Source organism: Vigna unguiculata, chromosome 6, assembly GCF_037176805.1.
Source record: "Vigna unguiculata cultivar grain cowpea cultivar isolate G323 ecotype 2 chromosome 6, ASM3717680v1, whole genome shotgun sequence".
Classification (NCBI taxonomy): domain Eukaryota; kingdom Viridiplantae; phylum Streptophyta; class Magnoliopsida; order Fabales; family Fabaceae; genus Vigna; species Vigna unguiculata.
In genome coordinates, this window is record NC_140797.1 from 5,554,888 (window position 1) to 5,573,418 (window position 18,531).

Below are 18,531 nucleotides of genomic sequence, written 5' to 3' on the forward strand. Positions count from 1 at the left end.
GAAGGATCACTAGAAGCATGTCTAGAGGAGAGTCTTCTATTCCATCACCTTTATCTTTTTTTCGCATTACTTTAGTTTGAATTCCCTAAGTTGGTTTCTAGTTGACTTATTTTTGTTGACTTGTTGACTTTGATCTCAAGTTGAACTTTGACCAAGATTAGATTAACTTAAACCAACATGCTAATCCTTGTTTGTCTTGTTCTGTAGGTAATTAAGAGAAAGTAGAGCATGGATAGGTGGCACTTGGTGATTGGAGCACTTGGATGAAGTGGAAGAGAGAGGAAAGCAAAAAAAGCATAAAGCAAAAGCAAAAGTAGATGTGTACCTTGTCTCGTTTTGCCTTTGTAGTTTATGCCTTAGAAGGTCACTTGGTCTCCTTCCTCTTTTGGCCTAGAATCCTCATGGGAATGCCTCCACCAATCATCTCCCTTCACTTGGCCAAGACTCACTCTCACATTAGGTTTAGGGTTTGCTAGTTAATCCTTTTTCATGTTTTTGTATTTCCTAGAAGTAAACTCACATTTGCCTTATCTTGCTTGCAAGTGGCGGCACCATCACTCATCTCTAGGGCTTGGTTGGCTTAGATCCCCCCTATGAGTGGCGTGCTTCTTCCATTCTTCATCTTTTATGCTTTCCATTTTTATTGTTTCTTCTTTCATTTTGCTCTTTAAGTGTTGTTATTTTCGTGTGTGTTTAAGCTTGAATCCAATTTTCTTCTTCCTTTCATGAGCTTGAGAAATGAACCTTCACATCTAGATAGCATGTTATCTTAATGTCCAGTGGGAATTTTCAAAAAGATTTCTTAGACAACTTCACCATATTCACAACTCTAAAAGGAAACAAGATAATCCCTCATCACTTTTGAGAGCCTTTGTTGACTTGATCGTCGAAATCCTTTCCGTAGGTAACCCACTAAGGGTCCAATCCGCCAACACTAAAAGAGGACATATCGAAACCAAGGAGAAAATAGTCAAGAAGTCAACGATTAAGGTAAGATATGATTTCTGCTCTCGAATACTCTGTCTATTTTGAGTATGAACATGTACTATTAGATGCTCAATTTCGATTCCCATTGATATACAATACTCATGAAAAGCATGACATGTAATTTCACCAGTATTATCAAAACAAATTTTCTTAATTAAATTATCTAGGAAGTGAGCTTTTAACTGTACTAATAACTTTGCAAATAATTGATTACGAGTTGATAATAAACAAATATATGACCATCTAGTTGATGCATCAATCAAAACCATGAAATGATCCACATGGTGGATGTATTAGACCACAAATATCACTATGCACTCGTTTTGGAAATGATCCACATTTCTAATTTTTCATGTGATGGTCTTATATCAACTTTCCTTTGTGAACATACAGTACATGAGAACACATTGGTCTGAAGAAGTCTTTTGACTTTTACGTGTGTGTCCACATGAGTTTTTCAACCTTTTTTTGCATCATAATAACTGATCATGCTAACCAAGGAATTCATTCTGATTCATAAACTTCTACTTTACCATGAGATGCATTTTAATTGTACTGATCTATGTGTAGTACAAACAATCCAACTGATCATGCCAAACAAGTCATTCATATTGATTCATAAACTTTTGGTTTACCATGACATGCATCTCAGTTGTACTAATATATGTGTAAACCATAAGAAATGTTTGATAATTTCTCCAATACACATTTTTTTCAACTCAATCATAAAGATATAAAGATATTTCATATCTTTTTCATTATTAGTATTAATAGTATATCTATTTAGACAAATATCCTTGACACTTAATAAGTTTCTATTCAACTTCTTGGTATAAGTATAATAGCTCTTCCAGAGCCTTCATATATTTGTAGTACTATAAATAATACTAACATTGATGTCTCGCATTACCAAACAAGAGAAAAATTTATTACTCTTGAGAATTGTATAAGTTGTTGCACTATCAATAAGACACATATCATCATCATTGGTGCTAGTGTCAACATTCATTTTTCATTTAAACATAAATATCATTATGAGAAAATCCTTTTTTAACACTCTCACAACTAATGAGGTGATCCATGTTTCCATTTGGTTTAGCAAAGAAAATAATAATATCAATATGAGTAGCATTCATATGGCCATAATCAGAATCACCATCTTCATAAGAAAAATGTGTTTCTGTGTTCTTCTCAATATTTGTAAGATGATTTTGATGTACGACAAGTATAACTCAAATGACCTTTATCATCGTAATGATAATATATATGGTGGAACTCCAAAGGTGCGGGAAGAACTCCATGGGCAGCGGAACTTGGATGAAGGAATGGAGGCAAGTTTTAAAGGCACTTGCAAACTATGGAAACTGAAGGAGGTGATAGGATTTTCTAATCTAGGCTAGCCTAAGGAAGGTGGCTAGAGGTAGAGAGAGGAAATATCTAGAAAGGGTGACTCTCAAAGGCAATAGAGAGAGGAGTGCTCTCAACTCAAGTAGCATTTATTGCATAAAATTTCGAGAGTGTCTATAAATGAGTGAAATTTTGGCTTTTATATGAAGCCATTTACACATGAGAAAGGAGAGCCATTGGATGGAGTGGGCCTTGATCTTGGCCCTTAGATCAAGCTCGGAGAAGGACGCAAGGTCACGCCCCTTGGATCTTGGCTTGAAGAACAAGAAGGATTCTTAGCCTTTAGATGTGATGACCAACCTTGCCTTGATAATCTCAGCCATGTATGAAGAGAATTGGGCCAAGCCCAATTTGAACCCCATCCTATGTTCCTTTCATGTCTTATGTATTATTGGAAAGCAAAGCTCAAATAATGGCCCAATTTAAATCTACACTACTAGATTTACATGCACTTCTTCAAGTCTTTGTGATCTCTTTGGCCTATTTGAATAATGTGTGAAGCCCATTGAATTTGTCATCATCTAATGGGAGGCCCTTTTGAATCTTCTTCATCATTGATCTTGTAATTGGGCCTTTTAATGGGCTTGGGCTTGGGCTTGAAGGTGCAATTGGGCTTGGTGGGGTCACATCAATATACTTCCATCTTATTTTCCAATATTTTCCCATTTTTCTTTTTTCTTTTTCACATTATTGTGCCACTTCTAGTGACAAAATATGTCTTTGAAATTTTCTTTATAACCATGTCCATAGTCAATATCATGATCATGAAAATATAAATCAAATGTTGCTGCATTCACTTCTGGGAATGGAGAGAGAACCAATTGGACACGTTTCATGATTTTCTATCAAAAGTTCATTACTTTGTCCAGCCATACTTAGGCATGAAATAAATTCATAATATGTATTGTTGCATTCACTTCTGAGAATGGAGTAGATTAAGCAGATCTCATGATTTTTCATCAAAAGTTTATTACTTTGTTCAACCATACAAAGGCATGAAATAAATTCATAATATTTGTGAAATCTCTTTTTAGAATATTGTTGTCACAGAAGCAAATTACTTGCTCAAACTTTATTTCTTTCTTTAATGGTATCCCAAGACCCATTGCGTCTAAATGTTTTTCAACATTTGAAATTCAATATAAGTAATTCTTCCTTGTAATATCAAGGGTGACAAATTCAAAATTTGCAAGATTTGACATGTTTAGAATTCGTACATAAAATAATAGTAATAATAATCATCATATTATAAAAAAAATAAAAATAAAAATGAGAGAATAGGGAGAACATTGTCTGCGTATTATTACTGATAGGAAGAGTCATATTTATAGATACAACATGTAATCCATAAAGGAAACAAATCAACTACTTAATACAAATATTTACATAAAGAGGAGTAGTAATGAATACATATTGACTCCGTTATCCGAAAACATGCAATGAACATTGGATCCCTTGGAAGCCTGCACCTGTGTGTGGTTCCCAAACTTTGTAGAGTTTGGCCTTGAGGGGTTACCACCCAACCACCCACTAGGACTTGATCGAGTCCAGTGGCTAGGACCTCCTTCTTCTATTCACCACATAACCTACTATACACTACTTGAGTGTGAGTAGTTATTAGAGAAAGGATACCAACCAATAATGAATCCTTATGTCATTGCATACACTAAAGTACCACAACTTAAAACTTCCCTTGAAATTCTAGAAATCAATTCTCATACCATACTCATACATACATATACAGATATACAATTATTTCAATTATCATTTACCATCAGGTTTATACAAACCACATACTTCAATATGAAAGAGGAACCTTGAATTCTAGTCCCGATCCACTTGCTCAGCAAGCATGTCTTCTCGCTGGGTGAGAGGTACACTCTCGACCAACGAGCCATTGCTCACCCAACGAGTTTATCATTGTGACTCTAGGGAATTAATTCACTCATAAATCACCCAACGAACTGTAAAACAGGAAACCCTTGATTCATAATTCTCTTAGTGAGCTCTTGCTCGCCTAACAACTCATGAATAAGGACCCCCCAGGTTAGCAGGTTGCCCAACGAATCCTACTCCCCCAACGAGTTTGCATAATTCTATAGATCAAAATTCTGCATAATTGTGCAAATCCTAAACCTACAGAATTATACACTTCAGAGCCCAGATAGATGTTTACTTTAGAATTGCACATATACCTCATTCCTGCCACAAGTCTTAGGGACATCAAACAAGATATGCATAGAAATTCAAACACTTCATCACTTTATAAATTCAACCTAAATGTCAAAGTTCAAACTAACATCCATTTCTTACAAAACCTCTATCACAATCAAATTCACAATCAGTCCAAACAATTGACACCAAATTCATCAGAGACATTAGGCAAATAAAGAATTATTAGCTTCCCTTATTTGGTAACTCAACCTCAACTCTAATATAGACATGATCAAGGCACAGAAAAAGAACCACTGATAAGCAAAAACTCAGAGGGAACAATTAGAAAACACATGCGACTCATCAATCATCACATGTTTCCCCTAAAAATAATTGACAAAGAAAAAGGTAGAAAATCAACTTATTCCGTGGAGGAAACTAATCGGACAAAGTCAGAGAGTATGCCGCAAAGATCTCTACAATAGTCTCTGATCATCAAACAAATGAGTATATTGTGAGATAGGGTAGAGAGAAGGGAGACAGCTCCTAGAAAGAGTTTTCTAGAGAGATAGAATGTTTTGAGGTAATGAGATCTTTCTATGAAATTTCTTATTTATATGTAAGCTTTTTATTATTAAAATAATAATAAGGTTCCATTATCTAAAACACTCAAAATCTTAAAATAAGATTTTCTAGGTTCTCACAAGTTTCGTTTATATATACACATGAATATAAAACCACACTACTTTTCATTATTATTTTTGCATTTTTAATACAAAATAATCATTTTATTTTATCAGTATTATTGAGTGTTGATTTTAGAGGTTATCAATTTCCTAAAGTGTCGTATTAGCCTCAAACTGTATTACCTCACACTACTCTTTCATTTTTTTAATACATCATTATTTTTTTACACACAACATCGCTTTATTTTATCATTATTAATGAGTGTTGTTTTTAGAAATTAGCAATTTTCTAACACGTTGTATCTATTATAAATATAGAAATACAATGTATTAGTGAAAACCCCAATTCACCCATACCTAGAATAACAATATATGTCCCTTATCCCCATTTTACCTCAACTTCATATGTTGCTAAGTATCCATTTTTTATTAGACTTTGCTGTCATTTAGCTTTTTGTGTACTGTAGAAGAAGTTGGCACTAACCCTATATATATCTGTCAAATACTTCTTTTATTATAAATATAGAAATACAATGGTGAAAACCCCAATTCCCCATACCTAGAATAACGACACATGTCCTCAATCCCCATTTTACCCCAACTTCATATGTTGCCAAGTGTCCATTTAACAGGTTTTGTTGTCATTTACCTCTTTGTGTATTGTAGAAGAAGTTGGCACTAACATTCTATATATCAGTGAAATATATCTTCTAATGGTTCAAATTTTGTGATACAAGTTTAAATTTGTATTATCTTTCATTTGGGGATGATGTATCTATTTTCGTTATTCCTCACGACTATTTTTGTGGGAGAATTTTTCATTTTTGTAAACAGTTGTTGATTTTTGTTTTCGAGTTGTGTTTGGTTGGAATGTGTTTTTGTGTTTCATTTTCCTGTTATTTTTCCTTTTTGTTCTCGATCTTGACAACTTATATGGAACAAATTATCGTCTCCGTAAATGGGTATGGTTTTTTGTTTTAGAGATTTTCAGTTTTTTGGCTCTTGGTCTCTCTTCATGATACGTGTTGCTTGGTTTGTGTGTTATTGGAAAGTCCTGATGGTGGTTTTTCTCTTCTTTGCTTCCGATTCTAATATTTGGAGATTATTTCGTGAAGGTAATATGGAGTTTTCTCACCTTCCCTTTACTTACAATTTTTTTATTTTTATGGAGTCCAAGTTATGTTTTATTTTTATTGAGTGTTGATGTAAAATGGGGAAACCCTTCGAACGTTGTTCTCCTTCTTTTCAAATGCAACAGAAACCCTGTTGTAGCTGAACTTCTAATTTCACCAAAGAATATTTTACCCTGAAAACCTAAGGTTTCTATATTACCAAACAAGTTAAGGTTTTTGGATTGTTGAAGTTGATGTAAAATGTTGAATCCATGACTTTATTTTTGTTGAAATGTGCTTTTATGGTTGGTAATATTATTTTCGCAACTTTTGTGGATTGGTAATGTTTGCGTAGGACGAACTATATGATGTTATTTTGGTTATAAGTTAGCTTATGGATTGCTTTCTATTGTATGACCCTATCGGTTAGCTTATGTATTGCTTTGTATTATTCGTAATATTATTTGGTTTTGGTTGTATTGTGTCTCACATTGTACCTTCTATTATTTTTGGAACATTATATTTGTTAGTTGTACATATTATAGGTAAAATGGTGAAGAAACTGGATATGATCAGTGATATTGACGACAAAAGGGAAACACTTAAGGTTGCTATCCGAATTAAAGATTTGTGGTATGTGGAGAAACGTGATTGCAATAAACATATTGGGTAATCTGATAGATTGTTGAACACGTGTTGATTGATGAATATTTGTTATTAGCCTAACCCTTGGTTCCTATGGAACTACGTGGTTCCAACTTTGTTGTTTCTATTGGATGCTAGCTACGGTGTTGAAGAAACAATTCTCATGGAGCATGGTTCTGAGGTACATTGTTTTTCTCTCTTCCTCTTTACTATATTTTTATATTTTCATTTTTATTATTTAAAATGTTTATTCTTTTAGATATAATGGTCCATGCAATGATACTTTGGGTGGAAAAGTTATCTAATTTGTTGGTTGGTGATTTTTATGTGCAGATAAAGTAGAGAAACTGTTGATTGAAACCACGGGGTTTAGGGTATCATTTCATTTCTCAGCAATTTATTAAAAATGGTAAAATTTCTGCATCAAATATAAATGAAGATAACTAAGTTGTAGATCTGTCTTTCAATTTAAATCATGAAAGCGAAGAATCAAAATCAACATTGTGCGACTTGAAAATGAAACATATCTAAATTTAATAGCTCTCCATCTAGCTGTATACAATGTTCTTTCTTCATTGCATTATTTCCTACTTTGATGTGATTAATAACTTAAGGTGGCCTTTCAGAACAGTATATTGAAGAAGATCATTGTTAAAATCAACCAAGTAAATCCTTGATCATTAGCCTTTGCTTGAATGAGGATTCTTTCATTAAAAAAATGAATATTTGTGTTTAGTCCAGCACATATTCAACCAGTTTCCACATCAATCCCTTACAAATCCAACAAATAGTGGAGGCACTTGCAGATCTTTTAGAGAATTGTCCACATTTGGAATTTATACTTAAATAGTATCAGATATTCTTTACTTACTTATATTTAGTCTTTTCATAAGTTTGCTGCTCATGGTAGTGGTAGTTCTATAAAATTTTATCTTCGGTATGATTTCACAGGAGCTTTGCAAGGCCCATGGGAATTCTACTTTGCAGAACTCTCACAATTTGTTACCATCATTAAAGTGTTTGCAGAAAGCAATCACTAAAATTCATTAGGATATAGCAGATACATGTTCCTCCAAGGAATATACGTTGTGATATTTATGCTCTTTTGTTGCCAAGAAATGAATGTTAAAAGTTCACGAGTTGGATTTTTGTAGGTTTCGAATAAAGCTCTTGATTCCAGTTTTTTGCCCACAGAAATGACTTGGTCAAACAAAGAGGGTGGGGAGTTGAGAAAGTTGTAATGAAGAAGAAAACACATAAAATTTGAAGATTTAAAAGATTAGTATACATTGAGTGATAAATAACATTTAAGCCCCTCAGAAAGTTCTCAAACTTCTATTATGTTTCTTAAGATGTAATTTTCTTACATGTTAGTCTTGATCGACCTCTACCTAATATGTTGATTTATGCCTTTTGCATGTTGTGTTAACTACATGAATAGGTTTGGTGCAATTATATTCTTTACTAAGTTGGTTTCATATATATGTTTGAAAGAACATGTATATAATTAGCACTACATGTATTTCAACAGTTACATCAGAGATGGGAGTGCATGGATCACTAGCTCTTTGATGTGGCCAAAGTGGCCAACAGAGGACATGCCCATCGATTATGAAGTATTTGCAATTTGAAAGGGTTACAATGCACCTTAACAAGTAAGTTTTTCAAAGATAACAAAGCCTATTTTATTATTTATAAGTTGATGTTAATTACTTAACTCAACAATGATGAGATCCTAATTTGTACATGTGAAACAATTTCAAATTATGAGGTTATGCCTTTTATATTCAGTTATTAATTAATTCTACTACATGTGCACATAAAGCAATGTGATTATGATGGAAAAGCAGTGACCATTTGATGGATGAACCCAAATGAACCAGGACCCAGCCATGTGCAGTATGAAGGTGCTTATGGAGCCTTAACCCAAATTACAACATGTCTTAGACTTATACAAAGGACCGAATCGAGTAGAAATGAAGATTCATAAAGGATCTATTGTAGAAGAAGTCCAACAACATCTTGATGCTAGATGGATTTATGGTCCAAAGGATTTATGGAAAATCTTCATATTTACAATCTACCGAATGAATCCATGTGTTGAAAGATTACAAATTCATTTACCAAATCGACATCAAGTGCGATTTTATAAATATCAAAACATCAATTACATGTTAAATGATGATACAACACCAAAACCATGCTCACATTTTTTTACCCTCAATGTAAGAGATCCATAATCTAGAAAATTTTTGTATAGAGAAATTCTAGAGCATTATTGTTAGAATAACAGACAAAAGGAATGGTACCCAAGAAGGTCAAACAAGAAAGTTATTAGTCGAATTTATATTGTATATCCTTTTGAAGGATATAAGTTCTTCTTGTGTATTTTGCTTTCTCACATAAGAGGACCAACTAGTTGGGATTATCTATTATCACCAAATGAAACATAGTGTCCCACATTTAAAAAGCCAGTTGAGAAATAGGGACTTTTAGAAAGTGACAATAGTATTCAGGAATGCTTAGTTGAAGCACCAACTTTACAAATGCCACATGCTTTACAAAGATTGTTTGTGACCATATTACGTTTTGTGGACCAACTGATGTTAGAAGCCTATGGAATAAATTTCGTACCTTAATGCTTGAATATTATACTTCAACTAACACTTTTATCGGTGTGAACTTTATTCCTATGTTATTGAGGGATTTAAATGACCTTTTAATTCAGAATGGTAAAACAACCAAGGATTTTGATATGCCAACTTTATCTTCAAATGCATTGGAATTCACTATCAAGAATTATACAAGAAGAGTTATCAATATAGATACCTAATGAAAATGTTGACAATGTAAATCGATTGAATCATGACCAAATCCATTGCTTTCAATATCATTTTAGATGTAATCAACCATAAACAACGTTAGGTATTTTTTTTGTGGATGGACCATGAATCGATATTTGATTGCTTAAAGAAAGAATTTGAGATGAAGGTTCTTTGAAGGGCAAAGTTTTGTTTGAGATTAGAAATTGAGAATTTAAATAAATGTGGTTTTATACATCAAGAGACTTATATAATTAAGATGCGTAAAATGTTCTAAATGGACAAGTCACATCCATTATGCACTTCGATAGTTGTGAGGTCATTAGATATTGATAAAGGCTCTTCTTAGACCTCAAGAAAATGATGAAGATCTTCTTGGTCCAAAAATACCATATCTTAGTGTCATAGGAATACTATTATATCTTGCTAATTATACTCGATCTGATATTGCATTCACTGTAAATTTGTTAAGCAAGATATAATTCTTTAACTACAAGAAGAAAATGGATTGGAGTAAAACATATACTTCATTACCTTAAGGGTACTATGAATATGAGATTACTTTATCCAAATGATTCAAAATTATATCTAATGGATTATGCAAATGCAAGTTATGTATTAAATTATCATAATGTCATAATGGTTGATCACAAAATATGATACTTGTTCACATGTGGTATCACAATGATTTCATGGCAATATGTGAAAGAGACCATAACAACAACATCGTCAAATCATGCATAATTTTTAGCATTACATGAGGTAAGTCGTGAATGTGTTTGGTTAAGGCCCGTAAGTCAATATGTGCGACAAACTTGTGGTCTATCCTTGAGAAGAATGGAATCAACAACCATATATGAAGACAACAGTGCATTGTTCAATTGAAAGGATGATATAGATATCCAAAAGATTCATTCATGTGAAAATCTAGCATATTTATTTACAAAGTCTTTGCCAAGGAGAACTTTTGAGCAATTGGTTCACAAGATTGGACTTTGTCATCTTAATTATGTAAGTTTAAATGAGGGGGGAGGGGGGAAATAAAAGATGTAAAGAACAATATTATATATTCCAAGTAAGGTTTTAATGAAGCACAATCTCTTATCAATGGACACCCAAGGGGGAGTGCTATAAATTAATGATTGTCCAATGATTTGATATAGTTACTCATATGATTGATATGATTGATACTCATATGATTCATTACTCTTTATGTAAAATATTTGTATTAACTATTTGATTTGTATCCTTTATGGGTTACATGTTGTATCTATAAATAGGACTCTTCTTATCTGTAATTAGACACAAAAAAGTTACTCTCCATTATCTCTTCTTCCTTTCCTTCTTCTCTCTATTATTAGCTTTATTTTATGACATTTGAGATTTTTTTTATTAAATATAATATTATAATTAATTTAATAGAAAAATATTATTAGTAAAAAAGATTTTTTTGAGGCCTTGTTTCTTTGGAGGCCTAAAGCGAGTGTTTTACCTGCTTTACTCTTGAGCCAATCTTGTGTAAGATTAGAGGGAGAGAATGTGATCTTTGTAAGACCCAGGAAAAATAAGTAATGTTGCAAGTTGTAGTTTTGCATGTGAGATATTATTTAAATTAATAAATAATAATTAAGATAGAAGTGAAGTGTAACATAGTTGGCTAAAACCTTATCATGGGTTAGGGGTCAAGGGTTCAATTCTTGATGTATATATTTGGAGTGTTTGCAATATTTCAATATTACTTTTCAAAATTGGTTATATGAGCATGTGGTGTGACATGTATTTAATATTTTATAAATTAATTATAGGTTAAATTATGTCTTTAGTCTCTTTATCTTTATTTATCTCAATTGTGTCATTTCATGATTTTTAATTTTTTTATTATTTATTTATTTTTTATTTAAAAAAAATAAAAAATTTGTCACGTGTTAAGCTGACATCATCCAACGTCGCTTGATAGTATGATGTGGTAGTGATAGTGCAACATGTTATGCTAGGTGTCATTTTTTCATTTTATATTTGGTCTATGTATTTTTTTTTCTCAATTTAGTCCCATTTTTTTTTTAAATATTGAGCAATTTCGTCCTTCTCCAAATTGAAACAAAAAATAATTTTTATATAAATGTTATACAACTACTTTTTATTAAATTTGATATTTTTATTATATATTTTTAACGAAACTAAATTTATTTAAATTTGTATTTCATATTCAACTTTATTTAAAATTGTTTTCAAATTTTAAATTTATTTGTTTTAAATTGTTATATAAATTATATATAATTATTTTAAAATTTTACATTCAAATTTATATAATTGTTATTTTTACACCAATTCAAACATTTATATAGAAATTATTTTACACATTTTAAAAATATACAATTATTAGAAATATAAATCCAAATAAAAAAATAATATTAAAATATGATGTAATAAAATATCAATACAATAATTTGAATTTTTTTATTAGCATTTTTTCCATTAACAACTTCAAACAATTTTAAATAAAGTTCAATGTAAAAATTTCTATATTCTTTGCAATTGTTTTCACTCTTAGGTTAGACTTGAGGGCCCAAAAACGTATTTTTCCCAATTAATTACTTAAAGATATCTGAAAAATTATAATCAACTAGTATTTGCATTATTTTTTCAAATAAGCCTTTTGCAACTCTATAGTCTAAATTTGCAAATAAATTCAAATATATCAATGTTTATACTTTAACCCCTATTGTTTGACCATTTGACCAGACTTTGGTTGACCCTTTGACTATCCAATGAGAAGTTGACATGGGCAACTCCCACCTTGTCCCAAAATTAAGCCTTTTCCTCATCATTCTCGTGCAAGACAATGTACTAGTTTGTTGGCCTCGTTGTTGTTTGCTCTCGCCGGATTCCCTTGAGTTTTTAATAAACTTAAATGTATTAACCATTATGGGTAACTAGCCATTATAAGAAACTAGCCGTTGTGAGTGGTTAATGCACTGGCCATTGGAGTCTAGGTAGTTAATGAGTTAGCCGTTTATAGTTGTTTTTAGTACAATGATTAGAAAATGTGAGTCTATAAATTGTATTGTATATTGTATGAATAAACAACAACAACAACAATAGGTCAATAAAGTTTTTTCACAAGTAGAGAGTTGTTGTTTATAAAGTGGCAACACATTGAACTATACTACTTTTGGTCTGGTTTTGCTTTTTCAGATGATGCTTAAGGTTTCAAATGGTGGTTGGCAGTGACTTGCGGTGGACATACGTGTTCCTACGATAAAATAACATTATGAAAAGGGCTTCGTCGTGGCTCCTAAATGCTGCATGTAAGTCGTGTTTCAGATGTAGGTTGCGAATTGGTGAGGTTGTACGGTGTGGTTGCTTTAATGCATGAACGGTGGTTTGTTCATTTTGTCCGGTGGGTTCTCGGTCACATTTTCTATTTTTAGCAACAACGTGAGGTGGTCTATGGTGGGAGGTCTTGTTGCATGTTGTATCCTTGAAGATGGTGCACCGTCGGCACTGTTACGATCTGCAACTCTGTCGAGGTTGAAGGGACACTAGCGTGGTGGCTGACAGCGTGCTATGTGCGTGACATATCTATTTGTGTTGGGAGGTTGAAGATGATGAGGTGGCAACATCTCATTGGCTCAAATGTTTAGTGGTAGATTGCCACATGGCATGATCTTGTTAAGTTGAATAGTGAGTAGTAGGAGAGGTTATAATTGAGTTTATTAAGCATGAGATACAAAAACATGTTAAAAAGAGTTTTTTAGTTGTATAAATATTCTTTGTATATTTTGATGTGTGTTAGTGCAGCTGTAACTAAGTTGAGCTCATGGAGGTGTGGAGATAAATTGACTAAAACTTCATGAAACCTTAAAGATAAATTTGAGAATAGAAAATTACAAAAATCATGAAGAAGGCAAGAAAACCTTGAAAAAGTGAAGAACTTTGGCTAAGCCAAAAAGAGAGAACAAGCAACAAAATTTGGACCTTGCGTTTTTTCCAATATTTTTTCAGAAAAAGGGCTTTGATAATTCGTAAATATGTATGATAAAAGATAATTTAGGAAAAATATATCTTTATATATTTTATTTGATATTTTTAAATAATTATCTGATTTAATTATATCATAAAATATCAAAAGATAATAACTAACAAACCCTTTAGGGGGGCCTAATTTCGTCTTCTCTCTCCACCTTCTCTTCTTTTATTTTTATTTCACTTTTACATTCCATGGAGGGCTAAGCTTCAAGGGTTAGTTCCACTATAATTTTTTAATTGGATTCTAAGGTTAGATGAATAAAAATGTTTGTTTTTTTGATTCTTGTTGTGATTTATTTTCATCTATTTCTTTTGGTTCTTAATCTAGTAAAAGAATGATTTTTACATTGTGGCAAGTTAGCACAGTGTTAAGTCTACAACATAACAATCATATGAGTTCAATGGTTTTTAAATTTTAATTGAAAAGTTACTTTGGTTAAATTTAGAAACTTTCATATGATTGAATGAGGTTTTGCTAATCATTGAGAAGTTACTTTGATGAAAGGTGAAAACTTTGATTAGAATTAATCAAGAAGTTACTTTGGTTAATTATATTTTCACTAGATACAAGAGGTAAAAGAATACACATGATTAGGCATAGTAATATTTAATTTAAAAGTTAATTTGGTTAAATTTACTATGATTAATCTATAAAGTTCTTACTTTTGATTGAGAAGTTACTTTGGTTAATTGTGAGGATGTCAACAAATTAATTGAGAAGTTACATTGATTAATTTGAAATCTTAGACAAGAAATCAATAAGAATTATTTGTAGAAAACCAATGATGAATCTTATTTTGAAAAAAACAGTGGAATCAACCTATTTTTTTACTATTGTTTTCATCTCTTTTTATCTTCAATTCTATTTCTTTCTTTGGTTATCTTAATCCTCTTATATTTTTATTATTTTATTTGACTAACTCTTTGTATTGTTTTTATAAGTACTAATTTGTTAGAAATCAATTATGTGTTCATTGGGAGACGATTTAAAGTTAACTTTAAGTAGTATTAATTTGATCACGTCAACAACAATGTTATCAGTCAGCTTCGTTTACACCACCATATAGAAATACACCTTTATATCTCAACAATCTTCTTCATGTTCCTTTTATGACCAAGAATATCATTAGTGTGTCACAATTTGCCAAAGACAATAAAGTATATCTTAAGTTTCATATTGATCGTTGCCTTGTTAAAACTCAAGACGAGCATTATATAAGGATAAAGACCCATAAACCCATTGCCTTAATGTTTTGGGTCTTTATCCTTATATAGTGTTCTACTTTCTTATTTCTAACCAATGTGGGACTTAGACTCACACTTGGATTCTTGACAACTCACTCGATCATTCTCCAAGGGCTAGTTAAAGACGGTTTATATGTGTTTCCGAAATTGCTGCATAATAACAATTGCATTTTTTTCAACAATGTTCGTGAAACAGATAAGTCGTTGTTTAAGCTTTTGCATTATTGTTTAAGACATCTTGCTTCTCTTATAGTTTCTCTTGTTCTTCGTTCATGTAATATTGCTTGTAATAACACTAAAGATTTTTGTAAACCATGCATTGTTGCTAAAGCTAATCAATTTCCTTTTAAATCTTCTCAATCTTTGTATACTCTTCCTTTACAGCTCATTTACGTTGATATTCGGGGTCCATCCCCTGTTACTTCTACTAATGGTTGTCGTTATTGTAAAACAATTAAGGATCTTTAGAATTTATTCTCACACGATAAAAGGTAATAGAGTACTAACCTTGATCCATGGGAGATCCAGTGAATATGCATTCTTCAATTTGTAATTTTGTGTGCTCTTCAACCACCTTTTCACAATCTATCTCTTTGCCTTACTTTTCTCTTCTCACACGTTCGTGATGGTTTACAGTGAAAAGAACCTTATGGCCAGAGACAGAACCCCAATCCCTTTTATAAACCAATGTCCCTCAAGTTGGTTTTCATTTTATCTTTATTTTATTTTATTATCACTTCCAATAATAATAACCAATAGGTATTTAAATTTTATTAAATCACAATTGGGTCATCATAATATTTCAAGTGAGTCACTAATAGAATTAATTCGTCAATTAATTCTAACATTCTCCCACTTGACTCATATGATGTCATAACATTATGTGATTTAATACATAAACATAATGCGCATTAAAAGACCTTAATAAATTGGTTTCATTATAGATACAAAAATAATAATAGATACAGAAATAATAATAGTCATGGCGGTCACAATTGTGATTTAATAAAAATTTAAAGACCTATTGGTTATTATTATGGGAGGTGATAATAAAATAAAATAACGATAAAATAAAAATCAACTTAATGAACGTTGGTTTATAAAAAGGGATTGGGGTTCTGTTTCTAGCCATAAGGTTCTTTTTAAAGTAACCCATCAAAAACGGGTGAGAAGAGAAAAGAAAGGCAAAGAGATAGATTGGAAAATGGTGGTTGAAGAGCACACAAAATTACAAATTGAAGAATACATATTCACAAGATCTCTTATGGATCAAGGTTAGTGCTTTATATTGTTTTATCATGTGAGAATCCTAAATCTTAAAGATCCTTAATAGTTTTATAGTAAGTGGATATCCAGGAATAAGTACAAAGCTAATGGTACATGTCAAAGGCACAAGGCCAGATTAGTCGTGAAAGGGTATGATCAAACTCCAAGGTGTGATTATAATGAAACATTTAGTGTAAGACCCAAGAAATTTAATTAATTAAATTAATAATTAATTAATAAATGTGGGTAGTTAAAGCTTTTATGGCATTTAATATGGATTTTTATGACGCTGAAAAGTACTAGTTCGAGTGGTTGAGAGTACTTGGGTATATGTGGAGAGGATTGGGGATCGAGTCCTATTTATATCAATTGTGTGTTATTTTAATTAAGTTTTATTTTGATAAAGTATGGATCATGATGAGTGTTAATAAAATCCTACATTTATAGGAATTATGATGAAACATGAATTAGTTCAATGGTTTTGCATTTATTTGGCATTTGTGGCATTTACATGGTCGTGGGTTTGAACCTTGGTAGACACAATAAACTTTCTTTTTGCCAAAATTCTTTTTGACATGAATTTGAAAGGCCAGAAACCCTAACTGAGAGGGGCAGCTAAGAGGGCTGGAAAACAACTCATAATGATCCTTGAATGGCAATTACAATCACCATTAAAGTGATTTTCGTTTCCTTGCCATTAACCACCATTAAGGCTTAGTAATTGGCCAATTAAGAGGAAAAAGAGAGAGTTTTGAAGGTTGTTGTTAGTGAGGACTGGGAGGAGAGGTTTTACAGAGTATCAAAGTGCCAATTGAGTGAGAATGAGAGCTGAACTGATGAAGCACTAAGGAGACCATTATTGATCAAGGAAGAAGCTCAATAACTATCAATTTTAATCTAGGAATCCAGGTTAGGGGAGCTGAAGTACGACAATTTTTATATTTTATATTTAACTGCATGATGTATAGCATGATATTGTATGATTCCGTTTTATAAATGCTAAATTTCTGGGTTTCTGGAAAATTCCCAAAAATCGCTTGGCGGGCCTTCAAAGACGTCAGGCGACACATGAATTTTCCTGTGTGTTATTGTGTTTCTGTGATGAACCGCCTGGCGGCATGAATGGGCCGCCAAGCGCACTACTAGGGCAGGGGCATTTTGTTATTTCACTGGACTGGTAGCGGGGAGTTGGGTCTAAAAGGTTCTTGGGAATTGAGTGGGCACTATATGATAAATGGAATGCAAAATAGGACCTCTGTTTGGATGATTCCTTAAAGTTGCCTAGGTTGAAAATATGAGAGAATAAATAGTAAAGAGTGGAAGTGGGGAGTGGTATTTCAGAAAAGTGGTTGGAATGGATAGTGATAATAAGGTGTGAATTTTTTCTAATAAGTGGCATGAATTACTAAAAATTGAACTTTGTTATGGATAGGACTAATGAGAGTGAAATGATGAAATAGATACTACTCCAAATGGTAAAGGGACATTGATTACGGAGGAATGATGAATAATAGAACTAGGTTGTAAGTACCAACCAGGGATGGTGTGTGAATTAAGAAGAGCATGTTAAGTTACAATCAAGTCTAAGTGATGGAATACTTGTGTCGGTGAAATCACATGGGAATTAGAAATATGGAGATAAATCTAGAGTATGGAGTTTAAGACTGTGGAACCTGATGGAATTAAATTGGGAGAGAGCATTTTGGGTCTTGATGTTGGATTGTGTTTAACCCTGCCCTGTTGTCCATAAAACCAGTACAACTCATTGTATTGGTGTAGCGCCTAATGGTGGGATTCGAGCCGCGAGGCAATGGCTGCTATTCTAGAGGCTATTATAGCGCTTAGGGCCTGGCGATGAGAAGGGTTCCGCTAAGCAACAATTGGAATGTAGTGGGCTCTACAACACATGGTGTCTGGCGGCGTGTGACTTTCGCCAGGCGGTCTGGAACTGGCTTTCGCCTGGCAGCTCTAGAGTAGTGTCAGGCGATAACCTAGAGGTAGAAGGTCTGTTTATTTTGGAACGTGTGTGGTCTACAAGGTTTGGGTGATACCTTTAAGAGAGACTTGTTGGAGTGTTCCTTAAGTTGTGGCCCAGAACGTATCCCTTGAGTTGTGGCTCGGGATAGGGGTTAAACATGTGGCATTTCTTGAGTTGTGGCTCGGAATGACATCTCTTGA

The 18,531-nt window shown here is 32.5% G+C and overlaps 1 protein-coding gene across 2 annotated transcripts; it reads left to right on the plus strand.

The window, feature by feature from the left end:
• The first annotated feature begins 5,982 nt into the window (after positions 1–5,982).
• Positions 5,983–9,598, plus strand: LOC114186698 (uncharacterized). Of its 2 annotated transcripts, none has more exons than XM_085674179.1 (6): positions 5,983–6,349; positions 6,892–6,979; positions 7,068–7,172; positions 7,325–7,400; positions 8,523–8,646; positions 8,817–9,598. In XM_085674179.1, the coding sequence occupies exons 1-4, from the start codon at positions 6,193–6,195 to the stop codon at positions 7,326–7,328; spliced, it is 354 nt and encodes a 117-aa protein (XP_085530305.1). In that variant the 5' UTR covers positions 5,983–6,192; the 3' UTR covers positions 7,329–7,400; positions 8,523–8,646; positions 8,817–9,598. The 2 variants fall into 2 exon arrangements, with proteins under 2 accessions (XP_085530305.1, XP_085530306.1); XM_085674180.1 differs by having other exon boundaries at positions 8,842–9,598.
• Positions 9,599–18,531: the final 8,933 nt, after the last annotated feature.